This window comes from Lepidochelys kempii, chromosome 6 (genome assembly GCF_965140285.1).
Source record: "Lepidochelys kempii isolate rLepKem1 chromosome 6, rLepKem1.hap1, whole genome shotgun sequence".
NCBI lineage: Eukaryota > Metazoa > Chordata > Testudines > Cheloniidae > Lepidochelys > Lepidochelys kempii.
Window position 1 is genome coordinate 10802079 of NC_136385.1, and position 14512 is coordinate 10816590.

Consider the following 14512-nt stretch of genomic DNA (forward strand, 5'->3'; position numbering starts at 1 on the left):
AAATTTGTGTCTGCTTACTGAAGAGGTGGGAACATTTCAGAGTGGGAGCAAGTTCTCCCACTTTTACAGACTTTGGGAACGGGTGAAGTAAGAGATTGAAGAGGTTCCCTCCGTCGAACACAAGGGTCAGGAGTCTCTATCCTGAGTGGGTGCTCTGGTGTTTAGTAAGATATGATGAGCGAGCAAAGCGCTTCCCACACTGAGTGCAGGAATATGGTCGCTCTCCTGGGTGGGTTCTCTGATGCTGAGTAAGAGATGATGAGCGAGCAAAGTGCTTCCCACACTGAATGCAGGAATATGGTCGCTCTCCTGAATGGATTTTCAGATGTTCAGTGAGAGATGATGAGTGAGCAAAGCGCTTCCCACACTGAGTGCAGGGATAGGGTCGCTCTCCTGAATGGATTCTCAGGTGGTTGGCGAGGCCAGACAATTGGGTGAAACTTTTCCCGCACTCAGTGCAACAATAGGGTTTCTCTCCAGTGTGGATTCTCTGGTGGCGAGTGAGATGTTGTAGACGGACAAAGCCTTTTCCACAGTCAGTGCAGCGATAGAGTTCGCCAGTGTGTACTCGCTTGTGTCTAGTGAGACTGTTTGGATGACCAAATACTTTCCCACACTCAGCACAGCAATGGAATCTCCCCGTACTATGAATTTCCCGGTGTCTCCTGAGACTTTGAAGGAGACTGAATTTTTTCCCACACTCAGCACAGCAATAGGGCTGCTCCCCAGTGTGGATCCTCTGATGTCTGATCAGATGTTCTCGCAGACAAAATGTTTTCCCACACTCATGGCACAAGAAGGGTCTCTCTTTGCTGTGGATTTTCAGGTGTCTAGTAAGACTTGATATAACTTTGAAGCCTTTCCCACATTGGTTACAGCGATGGGGTCTCTTTTCTGAGTGGATTGCCTGATGATTACGAAATGTTGATGAATCCATAAATCGCTTTCCACACTCAGCGCAGGCATAGGGTCTCTCTCCTGAGTGGACTCTCTTGTGGATATTAAGAGCCGATATATGGAAGAATCTTTTTCCACATTCAGCACAGCAGTAGGGTCTCTCTCCTGTATGTATTCTCTGGTGGGCAGTGAGATGCGATAACTGGTGGAATATCTTCCCACACTCAGAACAGGGATGGTCTCTCTTCTTTCTGTGAGCTTTTCCGTGTGCTCTGAACTCCTTCTTTCTCCTAAAGCTCTCCCCACACTCGCTACAGTGATACAGTTCCTGTCTCCTATGAACCATCCAGTGGTGGCTTATCAGGTCTCTCTGCACCTTGAATTCTTCCCTGCACACACGGCAGGTATATAGGCTCTTTTTGGGCTCAGCTTTTCCCTCTGCAGGAGGCTTTAGATTTGGCCTGGATCTCCTCTGATGGCCTGTTCCGGTTCCTGACTCCTTCCTAGTCAGGTGCTTCCTCTGCCTTTGGAGCCTGCACTGTCTCTTGTGGTGCCTTCCCCGCTCAGATTTCTGGGAATGGCTCTCCACTGGTGTTCCTGGGAAAGGCCTGGGTGACTCCAGGTTGCCAGACTCTTCCTCAGGAGTCTGCCCCTCAGCCCTGCTCAGTTTCCTCACCCCTGGTTGGTGGGGAAGAGAATTCAGATGTTATTTCTTGTGCTGCTCAGAAAGGGATACTACTAATATTCCCAGCAGGGGGATGTGCCTAAGGGAGCCCCATGCCTCTCCCCTCAGAGCAGGGCTGGCCATCGGCAGTTCAGTGCAAGAGGCCAATCTCCCAGGGGCCTCAGCGCTGGGGAAGGAGGAAGAGATCAGTGTCTCATAGGCCCTGATAACAGCCCCACAAGCAAACATGAAAATCGGCACCCACAATTCTCTCCCTAATCTGAGGCCCATCTCAGTGGGGAGAACAGCATCACCACAGACCCAGCACTGACACCCCTCTCCCGAGGGACTCACACTGTGATGGATCCGAATGGCTCCATGTTCTGTGGAAAATGAGGGAGGGGGAGAGACTGGAGGAATCTGCGTAAGGGGAGAGATGGAGTTTCTAGGGGCATGTCAGGGTGAGGAGCTGTAGCTCTTCTCATGTTTGGGCTTCAATCCCTATTGTAATGCTCTGTGAGGGGAGAGTTTGCAGCTGATGGACGATTCCTGAAATGAGCTCTCCGGCTCCCACTGCTAGAGAGGGCAGGTTCCCTACCTGCTCCAGACGAATATCTTCGTGTGAGGAAGAAGCCCAAGGAGCTTCCGATTGCTGACCAGTCCCAGGTCTCCACCGTATCTGGAAAATCTGCACCAAGACAAAAGGCCGTTGATTGACATCATATGGACCAAACGAACATCACTGACAGAAGCCCTTTCCCCTGCACTGTAAATTACTCATTTATAGTCACTCTTGGACAGTGGGTTCCACATAGGGTGACCAGATGTCCCGATTTTATAGGGACAGTCCCGATTTTGGGGGCTTTTTCCTATTACCTCCCACCCCTGTCCCGATTTTTTACACTTGCTATCTGGTCATGCTAGTTCCACAACATACAAGAGGAGAAGCTATTTGAGGCTTGACTGTTACTTTGTATTGTGGTAGCACAACTCAGCTTGTGGTTTCATAGCACCAAGTGCTACACAGAGAGATCACCCTGATGTTGAAAAGCTTACATACTAAATACATAAAGGGTGGGAGAGAACCTGAGCCAAAAGAGTAACTTGCTGTTGTAATAATTGGGCCCACAAATTTACCCTAATTGCCAGTATAACTGTAAAAACTGTGGGAAAGTTTATAAAGTGTTACAATATCCTACAACAATAAATGAAGATGGAAAAGGTGCAAAATATAAACAAGATGACGGAATTAGTCCAAACAAAAGAGGCCTACAATGCAATTCAAGGACAGTGATAAAATGATGGCTGTAAACAAGAGAAGTGCGGAACTGGACATTAACGAACCAAAATGACTGAGTTAGAATTTAGGCCTAACTGGCAGAAAAACAATGAGGGGCTGGGCTATTTTGCCCATTACTTCCTTTTGGGGTTTCTCAAAAGAAAACACTTTCGGGGGGAAATAAAGGAGCGGGACTGAATGCAACCCTCGCTGACTGAAAAAACAGCAACAGCAGGAGCGTGCCAACAACTGCTGTGGTGAGCAATACCATCATGCTGCCACTCCTGATACTCTTTTGGGACCCCAGATCTTCTTCGTCCTAATCCTAAAAAATGTCCTAACAAGACTGGACCAGAGAGAGGGAGCCGGAGGATACTGCCACCGTTACCAGTTCTGGCTAACTCCCCCAAATCACCTGGAATGTGAGATTTTGTCTCCGTCCCGCCTAACCCTCATGAATTATTTTCATTCCCCATCATATTTCTTCTCTTCCTTATTTTTCTCCATTTGCCTTCGAGTAAATAAGAGTCTGCCTTAGCTGGGCAAAAATGCCAGTTTGCCACATTGCTGTAAGCCCATGATCAAAGAAGCAGCCAAACGCATTGTCCAGAACAGACCAACACGGGACAGGTTTGCCAGGCAGGTCTCCAATTGGCTGATCAGACCGTGTGCCGTGCCTGTGTTTTTCCAGCTGTGAAGTGGCAAGTAAGAGTAAACCCGAGTCAGAAGCCACATGTTCTATCCATGCCGTTCTCTTCTCTTCCCTCGTGTGGGTTTGTTCTGTTTTGTCTCCTAGGACACCAATGCGAGGAGCCTAGGTAACAAAATGGAGGAACTAGAGCTACTGCTGCAGGAAGTGAAACCAGATATTATAGGGTTAACAGAAACATGGGGGAATAGTCGCCATGACTGGACTACAGGTATTGAAGGGTATGTGCTGTTTAGGAAAGAGCGAAACAAAGGTAAAAGTGGTGGAGTAGCATTGTATATCAATGATGAGGTAGAATGTAAAGAAATAAGAAGTGATGGAATGGATAAGACAGAGTCCGTCTGGGCAAAAACCACATTGGGGAAGAAAACTACTAGAGCCTCCCCTGGGATAGTGCTTGGGGTGTGCTGTAGACCGCCGGGATCTAATTTGGATATGGATAGAGCCCTCTTTAATGTTTTTAATAAAGTAAATACTAATGGAAACTGCGTGATCATGGGAGACTTTAACTTCCCAGATATAGACTGGAGGACGAGTGCTAGTAATAATAATAGGGCTCAGATTTTCCTAGATGCGATAGCTGATGGAATCCTTCATCAAGTAGTTGCTGAACCGACTAGAGGGGATGCCATTTTAGATTTGGTTTTGGTGAGTAGTGAGGACCTCATAGAAGAAATGGTTGTAGGGGATAATCTTGGTTCAAGTGATCATGAGCTAATTCAGTTTAAACTGAACGGAAGGAGAAACAAAAATAAATCTGCGACTAGGGTTTTTGATTTCAAAAGGGCTGACTTTCAAAAATTAAGGAAATTAGTTAGGGAAGTGGATTGGACTGAAGAACTTATGGATCTAAAGGTAGAGGAGACCTGGGATTACTTTAAGTCAAAGCTGCAGAAGCTATCGGAAGCCTACATCCCAAGAAAGGGGAAAAAATTCATCGGCAGGAGTTGTAGACCAGCTGTATGATTAAGAAAAAGCAGAAAGCATACAGGGAGTGGAAGATGGGAGGGATCAGCAAGGAAAGCTACCTTATTGAGGTCAGAATACGTACGGATAAAGTGAGACATGCTGAAAGTCAAGTAGAGTTGGACCTTGCAAAGGGAATTAAAACCAATAGTAAAAGGTTCTATAGCCATATAAATAAGATGAAAACAAAGAAAGAAGAAGTGGGGCCGCTAAACACTGAGGATGGAGTGGAGGTTAAGGATAATCTAGGCATGGTCCAATATCTAAACAAATACTTTGCCTCAGTCTTTAATAAGGCTAAAGAGGATCTTAGAGATAATGGTAGCATGACAAATGGGAATGAGGATATGGAAGTAGATATTCCATACCTGAGGTAGAAGCGAAACTCAAACAGCTTAATGGGACTAAATCGGGGGGCCCAGATGATCTTCATCCAAGAATATTAAAGGAATTGGCACATGAAATTGCAAGCCCATTAGCAAGAATTTTTAATGAATCTGTAAACGCAGGGTTTGTACCGTATGATTGGAGAATTGCCAACATAGTTCCTATTTTTAAGAAAGGAAAAAAAAGTGATCCGGGTAACTACAGGCCTGTTAGTTTGACATCTGTAGTATGCAAGGTCTTGGAAAAAATTTTGAAGGAGAAAGCACTTAAGGACATTGAGGTCAATGATAAATGGGACAAAATACAACATGGTTTTACAAAAGGTAGATCTTGCCAAACCAACCTGATCTCTTTCTTTGAGAAAGTAACAGATTTTTTAGACAAAGGAAATGCAGTGGATCTAATGTACCTAGATTTCAGTAAGGTGTTTGATAACGGTGCCACATGGGGAATTATTAGTTAAATTGGAAAAGATGGGGATCAATATGAAAATTGAAAGGTGGATAAGGAATTGGTTAACAGGGAGACTACAGCCTGTCATACTGAAAGGTGAACTGTCAGGCTGGAGGGAGGTTACCAGTGGAGTTCCTCAGGGATTGGTTTTGGAACCATTCTTGTTTAATCTTTTTATTACTGACCTCAGCACAAAAAGTGGGAGTGTGCTAATAAAGTTTGCGGATGATACAAAGCTGGGAGGTATTGCCAATTTAGAGAGAGACCAGGATATCATACAGGAAGATCTGGATGACCTTGTAAACTGGAGTAATAGTAATAGGATGAAATTTAATAGTGAGAAGTGTAAGGTCATTCATTTTAGGGATTAATAACAAGAATTTTAGTTATAAGCTGGGGACGCATCAATTAGAAGTAACAGAGGAGGAGAAGAACCTTGGAGTATTGGTTGATCACAGGAGGACTATGATCCACCAATGTGATATGGCCGTGAAAAAAGCTAATGCCATCTTGGGATGCATTTGGCGAAGTATTTCCAGTAGGGATAAGGAGGTTTTAGTACCGTTATACAAGGCACTGGTGAGACCTCACCTGGAATACTGTGTGCAGTTCTGGTCTCCCATGTTTAAGAAGGATGAATTCAAACTGGAACAGGTACAGAGAAGGGCTACTAGGATGATCCTAGGAATGGAAAACTTGTCTTATGAAAGGAGACTCAAGTAGCTTGGCTTGTTTAGCCTAACTAAAAGAAGGTTGAGGGGAGATATGATTGCGCTCTATAAATATATCAGAGGGATAAATACCGGAGAGGGAGAGGAATTATTTAAGCTCAGTACCAATGTGGACACAAGAACAAATAGATATAAACTGTCCATCGGGAAGTTTAGACTTGAAATTAGACAAAGGTTTCTAACCATCAGAGTGGTGAAGTTTTGAAATAGCCTTCCAAGGGAAGCAGTGGGGGCAAAAGACCTATCTGGCTTTAAGATTAAACTCGATAAGTTTATGGAGGAGATGGTATGATGGGATAACATGATTTTGGTAGTTAATTGATCTTTAAATATTCATGGTAAATAGGCCCAATGGCCTGTGATGGGATGGGATCTGAGTTACTACAGAGAATTCTTTCCTGGGTATCTGGCTGGTGAATCTCGCCCACATGCTCAGGGTTCAGCTGATTGCCATATTTGGGGTTGGGAAGGAATTTTCTTCCAGGGCAGATTGGAAGAGGCCCTGGAATCATAGAATATCAGGGTTGGAAGGGACCTCAGGAGGTCATCTAGTCCAACCCCCTGATCAAAGCAGGACCAATCCCCAATTTTTGCCCCAATCCCTAAATGGCCCCCTCAAGGATTGAACTCACAACCCTGGGTTTAGCAGGCCAATGCTCAAACCACTGAGCTATCTCTCCCCCCAAGGTTTATTGCCTTCCTCTGTAGCATGGGGCCATGGGGTCACTTGCAGGAGGATTCTCTGATCCTTGAAGTCTTTAAACCATGATCTGAGGACTTCAATAGCTCAGATATATGTCAGAGGTTTATCAGAAGTGGGTGGGTGAGATTCTGTGGTGTGCATCGTGCAGGAAGTCAGACTAGATGATCATAATAGTCCCTTCTGACCTTAATATCTATGAATCTATGAAATGGGATTGGATTTTAATAATAGCAATAACAGCTCCAGCCCATTTCAACTAGCTGCTTCTCTTTTCCCCAGGAGGACAGTTATTACCGTCTTTAATACCATCTAAAAGACTTTCAAACAGAGGCCTTTTGACTAAAGACTCTCTCCTGCTAAAGGGAAAGGCAACAAGGGACATTGTCAAAATAAAAGTCTTACGTTATACCTAAAATGTCTTAACTCTTTTTCCTTCTTTTTCTGTATACTTAATGAAAGGTTAGAAAGAATTTTTCATGGTGATTTCCATGGTACTGAGCAGACTACTGTCTCTGTATTCCAAATCCCAAACCTTATTTAACGCTCTTCAATGCTGGCCATAACAGTGTCATGTTAACATCTTTGTCTCTCTGGGCCCATGTAATCTATATGAATTAATACAACATTGTCCAAGGTCTGCCAGCAGTTCAGTGGCAGAATGAGGAATAGAGTCCAGGTCTCCTCATTCCCATAACATGTTGCCTCCGAACCAGTCCTGGAGAATAATAAGAAAATCTCTTATTAATGTCAACAGAGAGCCCAATAAAGCGATGGAACGATGTTGGGTCCCTAGAAAACTGGGCCTGAACTCGGAAGGGAAATTCCCAAGTGCTGCTCAGCCAATGATTCAGACAGACAGCGAAGGATTAGAAACACTTTGGACAGGATTAGAATTCTAAACCATCTTGACAAACTGGAGAATTGGTCTGAAATCAACACGGTGAAATTGAAGAAACACAAGTTCAAATTAGTTCACCGAAGAAGGAAAAATGAAATGCACAATAGAAAATGGGAGATAACTAGCTTTACAGCAGTACAGCAGAAAAGAATGTGGTGGTTAAAGTGGATCATGCATTGAATGAGAGCTGACAACGTGATACTGTTCTAAGAAAGCCTACCAACAATAGACTAAAAGACTAACAATCAGGGATTTATTGTCACCTGGACCACAATCAGGATTCCAGCTGCCTTCCTTCTATCCCTGCACATCAGTTTAACTCCTTCCTCACCTGGGTGGGTTCCTCTCAGGATGTCCCCATCTTCATCTTCTGTGGGACCTGGCACACACAGATTTTCTCCTCGCTCTATGCTGGAGATCACCACTGGCTTGCGGGTTTGGATTCCTGCTTAGAGAAAATCATCACCGCCCATTAGATCTAAGCTAAGCACTTCCAGCTACACAACTGTTGCACTTTGCACCGCTCCATATGCAATGTTTGTTAATTAGGCAATGAGCTAAATGTGAAGGCTAATAGGCAATTTTTTTCTATGGAAACATGTACTGCAACTTATGGTCAACATTCCTGGAGCCCGGCAGTGGTGGGATATTGAGCTGCAAACAACCTGGCACCTGTGGAAAGGGCAGATGGAGAGGACTGCGATGTCTCAAGGGATTGAGGGGAACAGATGTGACAAATGCTGGATATTTCTCCTTACCCTAGGAGATTTACTCAGTTACCCAGCACCCCCCTTTCTCCTGCAGATATGTTTACATAGGAATAAAACACCTGTAGCTGGCCTGGGCCAGATGACTTGGGTTTGGGCCGTTGGACTGTAAAATTGCAGAGTGGATATTTGGAGGGAGGGTCCCAGAACCCAGGCTCCAACTCGGACATGAACATCTGCGATGCAATTTTTAGCCCCACAACCTGAGCTCTACATCCTGAGTCAACTGACCCAGGCCACCCATAGGTCTTGGGCCTATGCCAGGGGTCTTTTATTCCTGCACAGATGAACCCAGTCTGTCTTTCACCTTAACTATGGCGTTGGCTGGCCTTTCATCCTGTAGACCTAACGAACACACAACCCTTTTCTGCCTATGTGCTCTGTCCGGGGAACTACAAGAGACACAATTCTCTTGCACTAAACTGTGGAGCCCTAGCGACCATGGGTAGAAGTGCATACTCTTGAAGATATGCAGTGTAGTTGTAGCCATATCAGTCCCAGGATATTAGAGAGATCAGCTGAGTGAGGTAATATCTTTTATTGGACCAACTTCTGTTGGTGATAGAGAGTAGTTTTGCTTTCCCAGACCTGAAGAAGAGCTCCGTGTGGCTCAAAAACTTCTCTCTCTCACCAACAGAAGTTGGCCTAATAAAAGATATTGCCTTACCAACCTTGTCTCCCCCTGAAAGGGCTGCTCTGCTCCATTAAACATGCCTCTATCCATCCACACCCATGCACCCCTCCTTCCAACCCCATAGACACCTCTCCACCCAACCACTCACACCAATGCTCCATCTCAGTTACGGTGTCTCTGTGCAGCACCCAGTGCAGTGGGGCCCTGATCTCACAGACACAGCTCCTCACCTAACGAGACCAGAGTCTGGTAATTTTCCCACATGACGTGTTTGTAAAGTTGCCTTTGCTCCTCGCCCAGCAGGGCCCACTCCGCTGGGGAGAAATACATGGCCACATCCTCAAACGTCAGCAACATCTGAAAGGACAAACAACCCAACTCAGCATGGCAAAGTTTACACACGGGTAGAGGAAGAGCTGTTGCAGGTGAGGCAGACGTACAGTGGTCCACGGATCTGGGAGGGTTCTGGGAGGTTTGAAAGTTTGTACCATTATTATGGGTGCGGGTTTGCGCAGTGTAAAAGAAGTAATGGACAGTGTTTTCCGTGTATGTGATTCACCACACAGTGGTGGCTCCGGGAGCTAAGCCTGGCCCCCTGCTGTGGGTGTTGTATCCTAGCACAAAGAGTAGCACCACTTCTGAGGCGGCGTCCTCCTGACCCTCTGTCATGATGGGACAGGCAAGCCAAACTTCAGTGTGTGTCGCAGCAACCCGGAGCACCAGGTCACAGCCCCACTTACATTTAGCCGGCACACCTGACCCTCTGTCACCATACACTGCAGCCCCTCCAGCCATGATGCAATGCCCAGAGCAGGGCACTGGGCCCAGTCAACCCCACAGGACCTTGCTGGAGCCACCATTGCAGGGTGAGAGTGGGGCACTGGAGTGGCATTGTGGGATGAGTACAGGGGTGGTTCACTTCCCAGTCACTCCCTCCTAGGGCCTGCCCTCTTTCTTGGGCAGGAACTAGCGTTCAACATGGCTACAACAGTGTGTCCCAGGATATTACAGAGAAAAGGTGGGGGAGGTAATATCTCCTTCTGGACCAACTTTATTTATTCTTGAGCTACACAGAGCAGGGTCCCAAAGCCCAGGCTCCAGCAGAAGCCCGAATGTCTGCACCACAATTAAACTGCCCCTAGGCTGAGCCCCATCAACTGGCACAGCCCAGCTGCAGGTTTTAGTTGCCCTCTAGACCATCGGTGGGAAAACTGCATCCTGCAGGCCGGATCTGGCCCATCAGGGTTTTGGATCCGGCCCGCGGTATTGCCCCCATGGTGCTGCAGGCCCCGTGCCACTCTCAGAAGCGGCCAGCACCACATCCCTGCTGCCCCTGGGGGCGGGGAAGGGGGGCAGAGGGCTCTGTATGTTGCCCTCACCTTCAGGCACCCCCCGCAGCTCCCATTGGCTGGGAACGGGGAACCACGCGCGGCCAATGAGAGCTTCGGGGGAGGTACCTGGAGGCGTGTCAAGGACAGTAAGCGAAGCCCTGTACAAACCCCCGCCCGCCCCCCGGGACCACGCAGGGACCTGGTTCCCGCCGCTTCCCGGAGCGGCGCGGCATGGGGCCAGGGCAGGCAGGCAGGGAGTCTGCCCTGGCCCCGGTGCATGCCGCTGCCACCCCTTAGCCACTTTAGGTAAGCAGCACCAGACTGGAGCCCGAACCCCTCCTGCACCCCACCCCCCAACTCCCTGCCCTGAGCCCCCTGCCCTACCCCACACCCCTCCTGCACCCCTGCCCAGAGCCCCGTCCCGCACTCTGCACCCCAACTCCCTGCCCTGAGCCCCCCATACACCTCACACCCCTCCTCTGCCCCAATCCCTTGCCCTGAGCCGGTTCCTGCACCCCGCACCCCAACCCCCTGCCCTACATACAATTTCCCCACCCAGATGTGGCCCTCGACCCAAAAAGTTTGCCCACCCCGGTCTAGAGAGACCCTGGGAGCCCCAGCCAGAGAGCTGCAGCTCAAGCAGGAGCAGCCCAGGCTGGTAGCGCTGGAGGCCCCGGGCTGGATCCCCAGCACGCTGCCCGATGGGGCGCTCACAGAAGGAACCTTCCCCCCGCGGTACCCACGGACCCAGCGCAGCCTCCCCCCGCGCTCCCATCGCCGGTGTGTGCAGCGGCCCCGGCCCGGCGCCGAGCCCGGTGTCCCGAGCGGGCCGGGCCCAGCCCCCGTGGCACAGGCCAGGGGAACCGACCGAACGGAGCCGCCCGCGCAGCAGCCTCCTCCCCGGGCAGCGATTCGCAGCCTCCGCGGCCGCCTCCCTCCCTCCGCGGCCGCCTCTGGCGGCGCCTCCCCGGGCCCCGCTCACCGTCCCGCGCGCCGGGGCTGCAGCCTGCAGAGGGGGCTCGCTCCCGCACGCGCCGCTCGGGCCGGGCTCAGGATTGAGGCACGGAAGGTCTCGCAGTCATTCCTGGGCGTGTCTAGGCTGTGGAGGACCCCGAGCTCTGTGGGTTTAACCCTTAATCATCTCGTTAGGAGAAGATTTGTTACAGACCCAGCCAGCCGTGAACACGAAGCGAGGTCGGTTCACTGCTGATGGGTCCCATCGTCCCATTCCTTATTCAAAAGAAAAGGAGGACTTGTGGCACCTTAGAGACTAACCCAATTTATCTGATTAATGCTCAAATAAATTGGTTAGTCTCTAAGGTGCCACAAGTCCTCCTTTTCTTTTTGCGAATACAGACTAACAGGGCTGCTACTCTGAAACTTATTCAAAAGAGTATTTTGTAGTAATTCATCAGTGTGCGATGCTTTTTCAAACATTTTACCATAATAAATCTGATTGAATTTCATGACAAAAACAACAAAGAGACCTGTAGCACCTTAGAGACTAACCCATTTATTTGGGCATAAGCTTTCATGGGCTATAACCCACTGTTTCATAACAGTGTTTATACATTATTTAATAATGCAATATTCAAATCTGGAATTGGAATGGGAGTGGCTGACAGTGACAAAATATTTCTCGGAGCACCAGGAGTGCCATTGTGGTGAGACAAGAATATGCCATTCCCAGAGCTGAAACTCCATGTCTGGGCTACTCCCTGCCAAATATTACACCTCTGTTTCTATTTTGTATCTCATTTGACAATAGCTATAGCACATGCACAAAATAATCAACCAAAAGCAATAGTCACACCAAATTGTTGCAGATCCAGAGGTAATGTTTTCACATAAATTATATGGACAGTTACAAATTAAGAAGTCTATGGGACTAACTTCGCTTGCTTTTTGGACAAATTAAATCAGACAAATTAAGAACAGGAGCAATGGCTAAGGTATCAGAACTTGTTTCATTGTGTTATAAATAGGAAAAAAATTATTATAATTAGCATGTGTATTTTGCTTGGTGCACAACCAAAAATATATGAAGAAACTATCAGGCACACCTGGCTGCCAAATAGTCATGTTTATTATTGATATAAAAACACACTAGAAAGAGCTTAATGCAGACTATGCTCAGACTGATTTCTGATAGCTTCTAAAACACAGATCACAGTGAACATCATTAGAGGACTCTCAAACAACTTACAGGGATATTCCCCTATTCCCAGACACACTACACTACTAGTTAAACCAGTCTTTAATGTTGCTGTGAGAGTTGCACAGTAGTAGTGTGGCTCTTGGTACACTTTACTTTTCAAGTTACTTGGAGAACTCTTCATCTGTGCTGGAATCTCTCCACTTCCTTTTCCTTTTAAATTCCAGAATTCCATTACAGAAACGGCAACTCTCCTTTTGATCAAGTTTTTGGAAACATAAAATGGTACCCAGTGTTGTATGTCATCCTAACAGTTTGTACCTGTAAGGACAGCACCTTTGCTTTAATTAGTGTTAATGTTTATTTAGATAACTTTGATGTTCTCTACTGAACTAATCAACATTTGGAACATTATTTTAAATGTTAATATTATATACAAGCTACATTGAAAAGAACTGAAGAGGGGCAGATGAATGATTTATCTGGCCTAGGAACATTTCTTTCTCTGAACAGTCATAGAATATATCTGAAAAGAGGCAGTACTGTACAGTACTTTAATATAATACCCCAAATGCATTTTGTTTTCTGTCAACTTACTTGCCAGCAAGCACAGAAATCTCTGATGGAAATAGCTGAGGGTCACATTTTAGAATTTTTCTGTGATTAGATTTAACTTCCAGTGTACTTAATGACAGGTTTCAGAGTAGCAGCCGTGTTAGTCTGTATTCGCAAAAAGAAAAGGAGTACTTGTGGCACCTTAGAGACTAACCAATTTATTTGAGCATAAGCTTTCGTGAACTACAGCTCACTTCATCCTTTTCTTTTAGTGTAATTAATATGATGCATGGTTCACCATTAGTGAGATGACATTTACTCAATTGATATATCTGTAGCACTTGTTCACTTTGACTCTGAAATTGTAAATTAAGCAAAAAAAAGTTGCTAATTATTATAACACAAATATTTTCATTAATTAAGGATTTCCTGCTTTTGTTGTTAGTGCTGTTCACCAGTGACACCTTATTTACTAAAAGAAAAGGAGTACTTGTGGCACCTTAGAGACTAACCAATTTATTTGAGCATGAGCTTTCGTGAGCTACAGCTCACTTCATCTGATGAAGTGAGCTGTAGCTCACGAAAGCTCATGCTCAAATAAATTGGTTAGTCTCTAAGGTGCCACAAGTACTCCTTTTCTTTTTGCGAATACAGACTAACATGGCTGTTCCTCTGAAACCTTATTTACTCATTCTTAATGGTTTAAATTATAAGACACTGTTTGATACAGAAGGGAATTTTCTTCATGAATTACGACAGAGAATTCCTGTATAATTTGGTGCTGTGTGTGCCTCTGCATAAGAACTTTCATGCTCCATAATCCTGATGCAACCAACTACTGCACCGACATCCATGTGGAGGGGGAACATTGATGAAGGTGAATGTGCAGAAGGATAGGAAAAGGGCTTTAGACATTCATATATTTCAAGGCCAGAAAGGATCAGTAGATCATCTAGTCTGACCCCTGTATAAAATCATCTAGTCTGACCCCTCTATAAGACAGGCCATTAAATTTCACCTAGTTACTCCTGTATTGAGCACAATATCTTGTATTTGGCTAAAGCATCTTCCATAACCGTGTCCCAACAGGCTTTGAAGACACCAGGAGCTGGAGAATCCACCACTTCCCTTGGGAGTTTGTCCTCATGGTTAATCACCCTCACGGTGGAAAACTGGTGCCTTATTTCTAATTTGAATGAATCTTTCTTCAGCTTCCAACCATCGGTTCTTGTTCTGCCTTTGTAGAAGGAGCATTCTGGGGGGAAGAAAGCGGGTTCTCAGGCACCACTGATCTTGAGAAAGCCCCACTCCTGTGATACAAATATCTATTAGCTGGGGACACCTGAAAAGTGTGTCTACTTCATCTTGGGCCCATTCGTGCTA

At 46.4% G+C, this 14512-nt stretch overlaps 1 protein-coding gene across 3 annotated transcripts; it reads right to left on the bottom strand.

The window, feature by feature from the left end:
* Nucleotides 1–136: 136 nt before the first annotated feature.
* LOC140913664 (uncharacterized) lies at nucleotides 137–11508 on the bottom strand. 3 transcript variants are annotated; one of them, XM_073350437.2, is made up of 5 exons: nucleotides 11402–11508; nucleotides 9319–9445; nucleotides 8019–8132; nucleotides 2160–2249; nucleotides 137–1575 (listed from the first exon to the last, which is right to left on the bottom strand). In XM_073350437.2, exons 2-5 carry the CDS (start codon nucleotides 9443–9445, stop codon nucleotides 137–139), a joined length of 1770 nt encoding a protein of 589 aa, XP_073206538.2. In that variant the 5' UTR covers nucleotides 11402–11508. The 3 variants fall into 3 exon arrangements, with proteins under 3 accessions (XP_073206538.2, XP_073206540.2, XP_073206539.2); XM_073350439.2 differs by lacking the exon at nucleotides 11402–11508 and adding an exon at nucleotides 11288–11388; XM_073350438.2 differs by lacking the exon at nucleotides 11402–11508 and adding an exon at nucleotides 11167–11386.
* Nucleotides 11509–14512: the final 3004 nt, after the last annotated feature.

Coding starts and splice junctions, on each gene's coding strand:
- LOC140913664 (XM_073350437.2), bottom strand. CDS start 9,445: ATGTTGCTGACGTTTGAGGATGTGGCCATGTATTTCTCCCCAGCGGAG. Junction 8,133..9,318: donor CCAGACTCTGGTCTCGTTAG/GTGAGGAGCTGT, acceptor TTCTCTAAGCAG/GAATCCAAACCCGCAAGCCA. Junction 1,576..2,159: donor AAGATATTCGTCTGGAGCAG/GTAGGGAACCTG, acceptor CCCACCAACCAG/GGGTGAGGAAACTGAGCAGG.